General features: G+C 36.4%; 1 protein-coding gene across 3 annotated transcripts in view; it reads left to right on the forward strand.

Annotated features, from left to right (window-relative positions):
* The first annotated feature begins 2321 nt into the window (after nt 1-2321).
* sptbn2 (spectrin, beta, non-erythrocytic 2) overlaps nt 2322-14496 on the forward strand; it is a 54439-nt gene continuing 42264 nt past the window's right edge. For 2 of the 3 annotated variants that reach the window (XM_067405554.1, XM_067405556.1), the window contains exon 1: nt 4804-5452. In XM_067405554.1, the coding sequence (XP_067261655.1) occupies nt 5347-5452 (106 nt within the window). In that variant the 5' untranslated portion in view covers nt 4804-5346. Of the gene's footprint in view, nt 2507-4803; nt 5453-14496 lie in introns of those variants that run through there. The other variant, XM_067405557.1, reaches the window with a different exon arrangement.

The following is a 14496-nucleotide window of genomic DNA, read 5'->3' on the forward strand; positions in this document are numbered from 1 at the left end:
TGGATTAAAGCTGGACCCTGCTGGGAGAGAACAGACACATAGACACATGCTTGCTCACACTGATTCAGGCCACCACACCGATCACCATACAGCCATGCACAAAGACCTCATAAATCACTGTATTTGAGGTACATTACCATGAAAGGATGCACACACTGGCTCTGTTCCACCTATTGAGATGCCTTGCGTTCTACCGCCAACATCTAAGGTAGCTGAAATGAAACCTCATAAGGGACTGAAATGTTCTACATACAAAAACATCCTACAAATAGCACACAGAAGTAAACAGGAGACTTCAAACTTAATAGTTTGGAGTTGGTGTTAGCATGTTAGTAAGCTAAAAATACAATACTTCTATCGTAAAATTACAAAAATCCAGTGAAATGATTATTTTATAATCAACATTACTCCACCTTTGTCATCTTGGGTAGATTTTTTTTCCACTAAGCTTGTCAAACTATATTATTGTATTGCATTCTCTGCAAAGGATGCAATGCTGCCTTACAATTTTGAATGTATCTTAGAAAGAAGCAATAATTTTGGCGAGTGTCTCTTTGCTTTCTTAAAATGCTCACTAGGTTTGGAGCCCAATTAAAAGGTTATAAAGTTTAGAAATAGTCATGCTGGACTTGATGGCTTTCATGATTGTAAACCCTAGTGAAAAATAAATATACCAAAATGTATTTGAAATACATTTATTTTATGCTAAGTATACTATACTACAAATACATTTACATATTTATGTACTTAATATAAATACCCTGTAATTGTACTTTTGGTATACTAAATTAATATACTTAAAGTCTGCTAAATTGGAACAACAAATTTTAGACTTAATGCACTTAAGTTATCTGGAAGTAGTGCTGAGGTCCAACTCAAGATATACTTAAGTATATTTGACTGTGCTAGAATGGAGCTATTGCAAGTATACTTTAGGAACATGTGCACTGTGCAATAAAGTTTAATTATAATATTCATACCAGTAGGTCTTAAGCAATGTGTCAGTAAATATGGTAATGTATTTTATAGTATACTTGGTATGAAATAAATGGATTTTAAATTAGTTTTGGTATTGTTTTTTTTTTTTTTTTCCTTTTTTTTTTTTTTCACTAGGCTATGCAGAGAGAGTCTAGTGTCCTAAGTATAGTACAGTCCAGATGTATATTTCAAAACAGAAAGAAAGAGCACTGTGTATGAGGGATGCACATTTTACTCTTCTAGCCCTGAAACAATTATGGGATAAACTTTGTCCTACAGGGAATTCTCTTTTTCCTTCCAGAATCTCTGGATTCTAAGAACTTATCTTTATGGTGGGATTAGCACAAGGGATTGCTCAGTCTGAAGGAGGGACGAGGGATTTCATTTAATCTGTGTTTTGGTTTAGGTTTGAATTAATCTTATCTTCATGTTAACTATTTCTTCCTGCACTGAGAATTGTTTTGTCCTTTTTTTTTTCCTTGATGGAAAAAAAAAAAAAAAAGTTTGTTGCATTTTGTAATATTTTGTAGTGCCATAACATTTCAGCAGCTCAAAGGTCACGTATGTGGGGTCCAAAATTAACTTTTGCCATATCTGCCAAAAATAGTTGAATTAAGACCATTTTATATTTTTATATTTATATAATTATTATTATTATTTTTTTAAGCAATTTATTTTAATATCAGTGAGGGCTAAAATAAATTTGTTTTAAATGAAAAAAGTCTTATTTAGCAAAGATGTTTTTCCATTTGGCACTTGTTAATTCTGGCCCCTGTTCTAATGTCGGGAATAAACACTGAACTTTACAAGGTCAATTAGAACACAGAACCTTTGATACTGTTAGCAAAAATTGTACCACCAGACCACTAGGGAATTCAAATAGTAATTGCAGATCTATGTATTTTTTTCACTAAGTTGAAGAATCTCAGAACTAACAACATATTGTATTATGTTCTCAATGTACTATTAAAATTGATTTCTGGACATCGTAATGTTATTTTTTCCAAAAATTGTTATTGTATATCTGATATAGCATTGTATTAGCAACAGTTTCCTTCACTGTTTTGTTTCTTTATGAAACAAAACAGTGTTCCAATGTTCAAGACATGTTTTCAATACGCTTTCAGCCATATTTGAACATGTAGTTTATACATTATTTTTATAATGTCTTGACCCACCTTGTCCAGCATAAGGCTTGTATTTCTTTGCAGCCAAATGTGCAGCAACGGTGATGCAGATGTGACTGATATCCTATCCTCCATCTTTCCTCTGTCACATTTACTGAGATCACTAATAAAGATTTTGTTTGTCATTGTCTTACTTTGTGCTTCTCTGATTTTCAGGGCAGCTGTTGAGTTTCCAGCAGTGACCATGAGCACCATCTCACCGACGGATTTCGACAGTGTCGAGATCCAGCAGCAGTATAATGACATCAACAACCGCTGGGACATTGCAGCCGAAACAGAGTGGGATAATGAGAACAGTTCTGCACGTCTGTTCGAACGTTCCCGCATCAAAGCTCTCGCAGGTCAGTTTCTTTTTTTTTTATTCCAATGTGTGTGAGTTGAGGTTTGGTTTTTGCACCCATGTGCTTCCTGTGTTTGTGTTTTGGTTTGTTTGCATGCTTGCTTCTTTATCTGCTAGTTTTTAACAGGTTGCATCATGTGATTGTGCCCAGTAGGGGGTAGCATAAGGCAATGTAAAAAAAAAAAAAACCTCTTTAACCACCTTGAACACAAACACCTTCTACATGCTCTTATAAGTATTCTTAGAGACCTGTATGCATGATAGTATAGTTACAGTTCGAATTATATGTTTGTAGAATGGCTTTACATTGTTGAAAAGGCATTCTATACAATGGATGCCAGTGCATAACACAGTAGTTGATGTGTTATAGTGCAGGAAGATACCATCTTTTGACAAGCAGCAACTTGATATCCACATTCTTCCAATGCTGTTATTCACCCTGTGACGCCCCCTTATTCTCTCTCATCTTCAGGGATTTTCTAATGTCATATTTATGACCTGCTTTATCTCTTACATGTTTTCTTTCTGCTGTCAATGGATGTGTTAAAGCCAGTCATTGTCATGGTCTTTCACACGTCTGAGGCACAGTAATGAATCAATTTATACATGCTTATACAACAAAATTATCAACAGGAGTTAGCTAAATATAACAAAACCTCCCTTTGGGGATATCTAGGATATCTAAATGTTTCAGAAATAAAGTAATTAATGGCTGGAAAAAACAGAGTAACATGAGGCTTAATAGAATTCATAATAGCTGGTCTATAGTGTGTCATTTGAGAGGAGTTTAATTCACCCTGTTGTCTTGATGCATCAAAAACCCAGCATGTGAAGCACCATATCAATCACAATAACACCAGGCAAAACATTCATTCCTTAAAGCACTGACAGGGGAAGGGAAACTGAAAATACTGAAGTAGAATGTCTCTTGAAGGACAGAGCAGAGGAGGGGTCTCAGAGGCCCAGCGCTCATGTCTCTCACACCCATACACAGTTAACTTTAGCGGTTCTCAGACATTTATGTCCTCCTGTGTCCCTCTCTCACGCTCCATGTCTTTTTTTGTTATATGAACAACACACATGTATTCATCAACTATTCTCATTATAACAAACACATTTTATTACTACTAAATGTAAGCCATAGATCAACAGTATAGCAAGTGGATATGAAAATTCTTAAAAATTAAACATTTGGTTTAATTTTTTTTTCTTTTCTATTTTTATTTACATTTATGTTGTTACCTGGCACTTTTTTGCCAGTGCAACCTGATTTTATATAATTATTTCAACTACTACAGTAACATTAAAAAAGATCAAATTCATATCACAGTCTAGCAGTAATACAATACCTTGTCCATTTTGTCCTCTCACTATCTGTTTGTATCCTTCTCTTCCTTCCTTTTTGTGTGGGTTTAGAGTTTGCTTTGATAAAATCCTCTCTTCCAGTGACATGCTGGCTGACTGTTGGCCTAGTGCTTCTGGCCATGCTTTGACCTGTGACCTCTGCTCTTTGATGGTCACTGCTGGTGACACTTGCTAATCAGCACAACCTGCCATTGGACTGGTCTTCATTACACCACTTCCTCTTGTAAAATCTGCACACACATGAAATGCACGTGTGAGTATGTGTGTTAGCAGTTCTGTTTGTGAGGGGTAGAAATTCCCTGAACAAGCTTTTTGATAATGCATTTGCACTTAGAATAGATTCTGTTTTCTGATCCATTAGAAGGCATTACTTCATGAGATGAGTTTTCTGTCACCGACAGCTTTGCCAGTTCATGGGTGTGAGGTGGTGCACACACACTTGCACCGGAAGAAAGGCAGCGCTCACTTGTTGAGTCTTTCTCAAGTACTTCCTTCCTGCCTTAACGTCTTATTTTATCTGTGCACGTGCTTGAGAAAGCGAGAGAGAGACTTTTTGACATGATTAATTGAAGGTAAATGTCTTACAACCCTTTTAACACCCATAAAAATCACTAAAACATGAAAATCCAGGCAGGCTTAAAATAAACTGCATTTCTTCAATGGTTTCTGCTGTCTATCTGATCAGCTCCTGAGGTTGGTCCTACACGCCCATCTCTCTTTTGAAATCATTTATCTCTTGACCACTTCTCCACCCCCAGTCCACCTTCAGAAATGGTTCAGCCCACACCTCCATACCCTCACCCTCCCTCTATCTGTCTTTCTTGCTCGCTCAGCCTGGGATTTGCTCCTCCCACACACACCTTATGCAAATGCCAAAGCTCAGAATTCGAGAGAGAGAGAGTAGGAGGCTTTGTTTACTTAGGAAGCTGAGCGCAGCTAGTTCTGCAGGCTTACTCAAACAAGGTGTGTGTGTGCGTGCGAGAGAGAGAGCAAGAAGAGTTTTGCACTGAGAAAAGTGCATTTGAAGAAGAGAAGAACAGAGAACGAGGTGAAAATAGTATTTTGAACCTTTTTCTCGCTTCAACTGCATTGTGGGTTCCTTTTTTGCCAGAAAAAAAAGAGAGAGAGAGAGTCAATTAAAGGAAGAGGGGTTTTTTTTCAAACGGATGAAGCAGTATGGCGCGGTTTAGCATGCGCTGAAATGCTCGGATGCATACACACACCTGGAGAGTTTCTGTTTCTAAACCCAACGTCTTTTTGGACCTTTTGAGGAAAGTTTAACATTTGACCTTTTCTTTTTTTTTTGGTCTGGTTTTCTCTTTTTATTTTCAACCTTACATTTTATGTGCCATGCTCATAACTTTTGGCTTTACACTTGTGGATTGATCGATTGTTTTGGATGAAACTTTGAGAGTGAGGATCGGAGGAACGGTTCATAGTGAAAGCGAGTGAGCATTACAGTGAAAGAGAAGAGACATGGATTTTGATCCACGCGAACCTGAGCAATGTCTCTCGTCAGCTGCCTTTGTAAACCAGGTGCAATATTCCAACATCCTGGAAGGCCGTTTCAAACAGCTGCAAGGTAAGACTGTTTGTTCTTGGCTCATACCTCATATTCTCTTTTTTTTTTCTTTTTTCTCAGATGCATCTGTGAAAGAGTAGCTCAGCCTCTCCGCTAACCTTTAAACCATGTCAAATATCTTGCCTTTTGTCTTTTGAGCCACTTAAACATTATGAATCTCCTGAGACAGCCAACAACCTTGAATGTCACAGTCAATAAGTTCATATTACCTCATCCAGATCTAACTGGAAGGCACGTTTCCCTTGACAGACTGAACCCCATCATCATGGGTGTCACTTATTTTAAAGTTAGGTGGTACACATATGTGGTGGCTGTGAAATAACAAGTGGTGAAGGGTTAACTCATGAATATTAAACGTTGTTCTAAACTGTTTTGATAAATCATCTTTGTGATGTATTTATCCATATATTAGCACTGTAGTATTTGCTGTTAAAGCAACATTATAAGAAAAGTATGAAAATCAGTTCAATGGTGGTTTATAAGTTCTCAAACAAACATATGACATTTAATGTAATAACACTTGGACATTGACAACATTGCAAACTATTTCATGATGACAGAATTGCCCTTTTAAAAAGTTGCAGTAAGTCCAACCATAAATCTGTCCTCTGCAGATGCTAGTGAGTTTAGTTAGAGTAATGAAAAACTTTCATCTTATCTCTCTCTCTGCACCAAAGATGGTGCAGATGAGAAAATAGGCCTACAATGATTTATTTTTATGCCTGTGCGTGAGAGAGAGAGACACAGAGACCTGTGCTGGTCTCCTAGAGAGTGGCCTTATTTCAGGTACCGCAGGGCTTTTGCCCCAGATCCAAATTACACTGTTAAAATGGGAGCGAGAGGACGAGAGGGAAGTTCAGTACGGAAAGGTGTAGGAGAGGGAGGATAAGAGGGGAGGATAACAGGGTTGGAAAGGAGTGGAGAGGAACAGACGGGAAGGGAAGAGGATAAGAAGGGAAGTGCAAAGGATAATAGAACAGAAAAGGAGAGGATAGAAACTCCTATTGTGTGTATTAATATAGAGTTAATTCGGAAGAATGTTCTTGATGTTTGTGTTTTTTTTGTTGTTGTTTTTTTCTGTGTGTGGGTGTATCATTCATTCAAATAGTTTTTCTCTCTTTGAAACCACACTTTTTAGACAGGCGCCACATAGCATGTGTGAACTCTTCTAATCCCCCCACACGACGTGAGATCTGATCTGCTGTGTGTTTGTGTGTGTGCTTGAGGTCATGGGGAGTGTTTCTCAGTTAACAGAGAGATAATGACTCAAGCATTGTACTTTTCAGGGCTATTATCTGTTGTATAGGAAGAATGACATCTGCAAAATAGGCCTTGAATATGAATGCACATCTCAAGAGTCACTGTAAGCAGATATCTAAAGTTAACCCTGAAAAATGGAAGCAAAGTTTCTAGTAGTCCAGTCATTTGTTTTGAATTACTATTTGAAATTATTATGTCGGGTTGTTTGTTTGATGTGTTTGATCCTTGTTGGGTTTTTTTACGGAAAGCTCTAGACCTGTGGTTCTCAAACTTTTCGACTCCAAGGCGCCCCATTTTCCATAATAATATTCAAAGGTCCCGTGACTTTTCAAGTCATTCGTGAATTACTGAATAAAGATATTTAAACACATTTTTACTCAGAATTTTTACCTGATAAAATATTTCAGAGGGTGTTCCTTTTGTATTTATAGAATGTATCAAATACCTATAAAGTGATAAGATTTTATTAATTTACATGACTTTTCCAGATCTATAAATCAGCCTTTTAAAATTAGGCTGCCATATATCCCCAGGTTTTTCAAGACCAAGTGAATCCTGGTTCTTTAAAGTAAAATAAAATATTTGTTCAGAGCCCTCTGGTTTAGGCTGTGCAGGCTGATTAATGTCAAACATCACAATGTTCTGTTCTGTGCATAATGCATGATAGTGTTTTTATTTAGGCCTATAAGGACACTTAAGAAGACATGGAATTTTAATGTAAGGGAGACACTAACATGATGTACATGTTAGTGATTACTGTGGTTGCGTCATTTGCACCTGTCTGAAATCTGGTGCATACCTTCAGCTGCTTTTTGACACACATTCACAGACGCACACACATATACAGTGTCTCATGTATCTTTTCTGCCCGAGCCACCTGTGATCCTCCCCTCTTCTCACGTACTCTCACAAACACTGGTAATTCTGGTCAGGTTACTCTTTAAAAAAAAAAAAAAAAAAAAAAAAAAAAAAAAAATTTTACAGAAGTACAGGTGCATCGTATTGGGGGGCTTGCTCAGGCATGGTCTTCATGCTCGTTCAGGGCGGTTCTCCTCGGTGTATGTGTTTGATGTGACACCAGTTCATCTGTTGTGGTTCTAATTATCTTTTTATTTAAATAAATCCCTGCAACCAAGAATGCATGTGTGCCTGCAGGTGTTTATGTGTGCAATTACAGTGAAATAGGATGGGATACAAGTCTTTTTTTTACAAGGTCGTGTCACTGCTTCAGAAGAACTAAATGTGTCACTGTCATTGCAAAACAGTTTGAATAAATCAGCAATCCAGTTCTCCATTACACACATTCTTCTTTTTATTCCATCTTTTTGTAAACTCAGGGTGAAATGTTGTAAAGTGTGTTTGCTTGCACAATGTATTGCTGATAAATCAGTTTATGAAATCCCGATGATAAAGAAAGCCCCAATTACATGAGATTATGAAATCGAAGTATCAAAAGAATACATAAAAGTTTCAAAGTATACATAATTAGCTGTGCATGTGCATCCTACCAGAGCTCTAAGCAACAGAAACAGGCGAAAATGGTGACCCGGAGCTTTAGGAGTATGAGCTAACAGGAGCTGGAGAATGTCAGCCTGGATAAAAATTTAATTCTTAAAGCTCAGTGAAATTCTGCTGATAAGCAGTATGTGTTTGTGAGTGTGCTTGAGTTTAAAAGGTTTTCTACCCTAGTGTCAGTCACCCTGAAGAGGTAAACATGTACTCCTCCCCACCCCTCCCTCTCAGTCATTACATGGAGATGCACAGAAATTCTTCACACACAGACACAAACACAGATTTATAAAGTCCCAGGCAGAGAATTCCACGCCGCCTTGACAAGTGCTCAAACACAAACTCAAGTAGATATACATGATCACATCACACTAACATGCTAAGTCCATGTAAGTGACAAATAGCCCAGTTTAGGTGGTTAACAGCCATCTGAGATAAGGATGATTTGTGTAGCTGTATAGATGATAGATATGTGTGTATGTGTGTAAACAGCATTATCACAGAAACACCAGCACATACATACATACTTTGACATTCACTTTATCAGATTGAGATAATATACTTCAAATGAGATATAGATTTTTATGAAATATCATCAGTTGTGATCTCTTTGGCTGTTCTTACATGTAAATGAACCATTACATTTTACACTTTATTTCTCTCCACCCAGATGTAGAGTTATAGGACAGTTCACCCAAAAATAAAAAATGTCAATATTTACAATCATGTATGCATTTCTTTATTCCGTGGAGCATAAAAAAAATAGTTTGAAATATGAAGAGATTTTTTCCATATGAAGAAATTAAAGCTTTGGACACTCTTAAGGGCCAGCTGAAACATTCTAAAGCCTGGAACACACCAAGCCAACCTCAAAGAACTAGTGGAATAGTCTATATTTATCATTCAAAAGGAGAAACTAAACAAGGATATGAGATATATGCAGATATACGAAACCTAAACAAAGCAGCGCTTGCTTACCATTTTGAATATCAGTTATGTTGATAGCTTTCTTTATTTTAAGCAGCTCATGTTATGAAAATTTTTGCATTTGGATATGCTCGGGTAGGATAACATAACATTAGACCAGCCTTTTGTCTGTGCCATCTTGACTGAGTTGCTTTCTTTCATGGCCGATCATTGGCTTGGTGTGTTCGGCGTTAAGACTGAACTCAACACAAATTTTAGTCTTTGACATTCGGAGTGCACAAACCTAATGACTGAGTCATGTCCACTAGACAACACTTTACAACTGGTGAGTCACGACGGGACGTTCTGTCGAACATAACTGTGCGAGATCTTGTAAAGAAACAAACAAGAATCTCAACAGACAGCTGCCACTACTGCCACTAGGCTGTTTGCATTGCAATTTGTGCAGAAAAAACTGGATAAACCCTGCCGACAACACTTGTTATTTATGAAACCTTAATCATAATGTCCTGTTATGTTGCCATTGTCACCTAAGTAGACCTATTTCATTGTGTCTTTCCTGATTAATTTCATTAATTATGAATGAACTATTATTATTTGTTAGAACAAAATAAGAGTTTTATTTATTCTGAAATGGAAGACATTTAAAATGTTATTAGTATATTTTCATTGTCATTTTATCAGTCTACAGTAAATGTACAATTCTCCCAATATGCTATTTAACCGAACTGTCAACAGGACTGTTCAAGGCACTGTATTTCCTTATCATATTTCCTCAAATATATTAGATATAATTAAATTGAATAGCTTATATAATATATAATAAAAATATATTATTTACAAATGTCATGTTTGGGTTTTTATTTTTATTTTTTATTCTTTTTTTAACACATTAGGCTATTTAAAGGATTAGTTCACTTTCATTTTAAAATTTCCTGATAATTTACTCACCCCAATGTCATCCAAGATTTACACATCTTTTTTTCTTAAGTCAAAAAGAAATTAAGGTTTTTGATAAAAACATTCCAGGATTTTTCTCCATATAGTGGACTTCAATAGACCCCAAATAGTTGAAGGTCAAAATTACAGTTTCAGTGCAGCTTCAAAGGGCTTTAAACGATACCAGACGAGGAATAAGGGTCTTATCTAGCGAAACGATTGGTAATTTTCTAAAAAAAAAAAATGTATATGCTTTATAAAAACACTTATGATTGCGCCAGACCTCATCCGAATTCTTCAAAAAGCTTACGCTGTATGTCCTTCACCTTCCCTATTCAAATTATGGAAGGAATGCAGCGCCAGTACGTTTTTTTTCCACAAGCTGAATAGGGAAGGTGTATGACATATACATTTATTTATTTATTTATTTATTTATTTTTTAATCGTTTTTCTAGATAAGACCCTTATTCCTCGTCTGGTATCATTATGTGGCTGAAAACCCTGCATAGCTTTGATATATGACGTGTCCCTCTCAGAGCCAAAGTGCGAAAGCTCAGTTTGAATCTGGCAGTTATGTGATCTCGCTGAACGTTCGAAATCCCGTATGTGGGACCATACTGCTCAAAGGGTTACAGTGTTCCAGGTACATTAAACATACTAATGCTTACATGCAGACTACCCTAGATTATTATGCACTTTCGCGCATGTAGTCATTTAATGTTTATATATTTTAAAGTACTGTTGAATCACGATTAATCTGATTCTTAGCATTTTGCATTTTTGACCTAAATTAATGATTCACTATTCAAAAACATGTTTCAAGATTGATGCATATGCATCGTCAGGATTTGTAATCGGTGCATCAAGAAAAGGAGTGAATCCTTACAACCCTAATCCCCACAGTCGAGCGGCGTCAGTCTCAAACATTAAACAGAAAAAAATTGTAAAAATCTTTGTGAGGACAGCTGGCAACAGAATCTTTAGACACCGTGCACAGTCATGTAGTGTGTTCCCGGCTTAAGTGTTGTTCAGTGTTGTTTTATACTTCATTGACTTTCATTGTATGGACAAAATATAAAATATCAAAATATCATCTGTTGTGTTCTGCTGAAGAAAGTAAGTCATACAGGTTTGAAACCACATGAGGGTGAGTAAATGATGACAGAATATTGATTTTTGAGTGAAGTGTCCGCAGACTCTCGCACTGTCCCTGTTATCACTCTGTTGTTACTGTCATCTTATTTTACTCTTTGTACTTATTTACTGTTCTACACTTGGGAAACTCACAGTGATGGGATACTCCCTTCTCCCAGTCTTCCGCAATCCAGATGTCCTTACTCTGCTGTTTGTGCACGTAAATGGCAATGTATGTTGAGCAATTATACATGAATATATGGACTTGGATGGGTTTTGTTTACATACATATACACATAAATATACATAAATAAATATAACTGCTCTCCTCAGCCAGTAGCAATACACAGTCCTTAGCCGCTTTTCCACCATCGGGCCGAAAGCTTCTCATTTTGTAACTGTTTAATTCCGGGCCGATCCGGTCCAGCTGGTACGGTTTCATTTTCCACTGTGGGGCTGATAACGGCGCTCTTTGGAATGTAACACAAAAGCGTCAGTCATTGTATTGGTAACGCATTGGTTTACTGATGATATGAAAATATGTAAATAACGACCGTGTTATGGAGGATGATCAGGTATTTCTTTTAATTTTATTTTTCATTTGTGTTTGCGTCGCTCAAATAGAGTGCTTAGCCATCTACGGAGAAACTGGTAGTCAGGCAACAGACAACCGTGCCGACAATTCCGGGCCGAGAACGGTTTGTAATCGTGCCGTGCCTTACCAGGCTCAAGTGGAAACAGAACTAGAACTATTCCTTACCATTCTAAGAACCACTTGGCACAACGGTGGAAAAGCAGCTAATATAAGGCCAAGAAAGGCTTTTTTATTGTTTAAAGAAACTTGAACAACAACTTAAGTTAAGCACACTTTCACAAAGCCCAATAAAAACATGAGATATTTACTTGGGTTTAGAGAAGGCATTTTTAATTTGCAGGAAGTGTGTAATGTGTTATGTGGTTTGGCAAGACACATAATCTTAAATATGTGAAAAAATGTCAATGCATTAATGTTCAAAGCAGAAAGATCCTACAGCTCACCAAGACACATAACAATATGAAGCAAAAGCCTTTTTTTATTATTAGCATGGTTTTTGTTAGATTTAACCATAAAGTGTAAATTTAATTTAGTATAAATTAATATAATTAATAAAATTATAATTATATAATTAATCTTCTTTATATATATATATATATATATATATATATAATGTTGTTCTGCTTGGTCTTCTACTGCTCTAGCTGTGCTGAGCAGATATTTTTAAGCTGCGGATGTCAGATGGGGTAATAGTTGACCTGTATAGTAAAGCGCACTCTGACTGGTACATGTGCACTTCAGTGAAGTAGGTGTTTTTGTCCATGGCACAACTAGTGGCTTCAACAACATGCTACAGAGATTTTTTGGGCTAGTTCATGCATGTTCAGTTTTACGCAGCAGATGCAACATAAATCTCATACCTCTTAGCTCTGATACTCTTAAGTGAATAAACAGTGTAGTATGTCTCTAGAAGTGTGCCCCTGTGCTGTCATGTATCTTGACTTCCTCTTTCTGAAGTTTGTGTTAAACTGTCATTTTAACACAAACACAAAATTCAAAGTCTGTGTTATGATGAAATCAGTTCTTTAGTGCTGTTTTTTTTTAGAGGGAAAATACCCTTTTAGTTTCAAATGCATCATAGCAGCATTGGCTGTAGTCATTAAGTTATGAAGATGGTAGGTTAGGTATTTTCTGATGACCAAATTTAGGTCCTTTGCATTTGTTTTCTTTTGACTTCTGGAAAATGACATTTGTGTTCTATAGTGAGTCAAAGTTGCTTTTGTGTGATCTCTTCAATGTAGCATATTTGTACTGAAACATTTCATTAAGACTAAATTGACACTGTATTTGTGTTTAGCTTTACTTTATGGTGAATTTACAATATAAGAAACAATTTAAAAATAATAATAATAATCTACTGTTTTTCAGCTAATTCTGGTGAAATCTGAGAAATCAAATCCTCCCCCCTTTCTCATTTATTTTGACCATTGCTAAATATTGCTAATTTCTCATTGTGGCTGATGCTCCTTTATGGATTTAGAGCTTTTCTGGGTAAAATATAACATTTTCTTGATAACATTTGAATGGTGAAAATGAATTTTGCCTAAGAGTCTTTCAGTTTGTCAAGGAAATCAAATTGCCAGAGTGCTCCATGATGACTGTTTAGCCTGGAGGTTGAGTACTGATGTAGTCAAATTTGGGTAAAAATATACATTTTGAGTGTCTTAACAGGACACAGACTGTCACTGTTCTGTTCTCCATCCTCCGTCCTCCAGTGTCACTTACATTCTCCAGACATCTCAAATACCTCTGAACCCATCATTTTCATCCCTCTGTGTGTGCATGCATTTGTAAGAGTGGGGTTGTGCAAGATATTTTTCCTCTCTCTGTGTGCCTACATATAAGCTGAATTCCTTTAAAAACCTGGAAGTAAACATCTTATTAACATTGCCGAAAAAAAGCATTGCAGCAAGGCTGATGTCAGAGGGGAAATATGAAGATGGCAGGTTTCTTTTTGAGATACCTTTACAGGTTGAAAACACCTCTTAGTTATAGCCATTAGAGGTGTGTGTCTTCATTCTTTCTCAGTCTTTCAGTAACTATTGTGTGTGTGCCATAAAAAGTATTGCTTTAACAACAGGCCACAGGTAAACAGGTCTGTTCTTTGGTGTGGTATTTGATGCCATATACACACACAAGCAGTTTGTGCCAGTTTTAGTAGAAACTTTTTTTTATTTTTTATATGCATTGAATGTTGTAGTTCAGGTAAGAAAAATTAGTTGTCAAATAAAAAGTCATTCATCATGTTTTATAAGTTTAGGCAGTGGTTCCCAAACTTTTTAGGTCTGAGTACCCCCTGAAGGGATTACTATCCTTCTGCGTACCCCCTCTCTTCCACTTAGACTGCAGTCACACCTTTACCATTAAGGGACAATATTTGCCCCCTAAATTGATTTTCCAGTACATATTTTTACCTTTATGAATATAACTTTATAAAATAAATAATGTTTATATAAAAATGTTCAATAGAGAAATATGCAATGATGGGAAATAACTAAGTAAAACTTTTAAATATTAAACTAAAACCGGCAGTGGGTGGCAACAAGTTGTTTTTATGAGTGAGTCATCAAGTCAGTCATTCAGTAACGAAGCAAGTGGCTGTGAATAAATCATCGATCAAAGCAGAATTGTTCGCAAAACACAGATGTGTGCTGTAGTTCTGTTGTGGTTTTCGCTAGAA

Source organism: Chanodichthys erythropterus, chromosome 13 (assembly GCF_024489055.1).
Source record: "Chanodichthys erythropterus isolate Z2021 chromosome 13, ASM2448905v1, whole genome shotgun sequence".
Taxonomy (NCBI): domain Eukaryota; kingdom Metazoa; phylum Chordata; class Actinopteri; order Cypriniformes; family Xenocyprididae; genus Chanodichthys; species Chanodichthys erythropterus.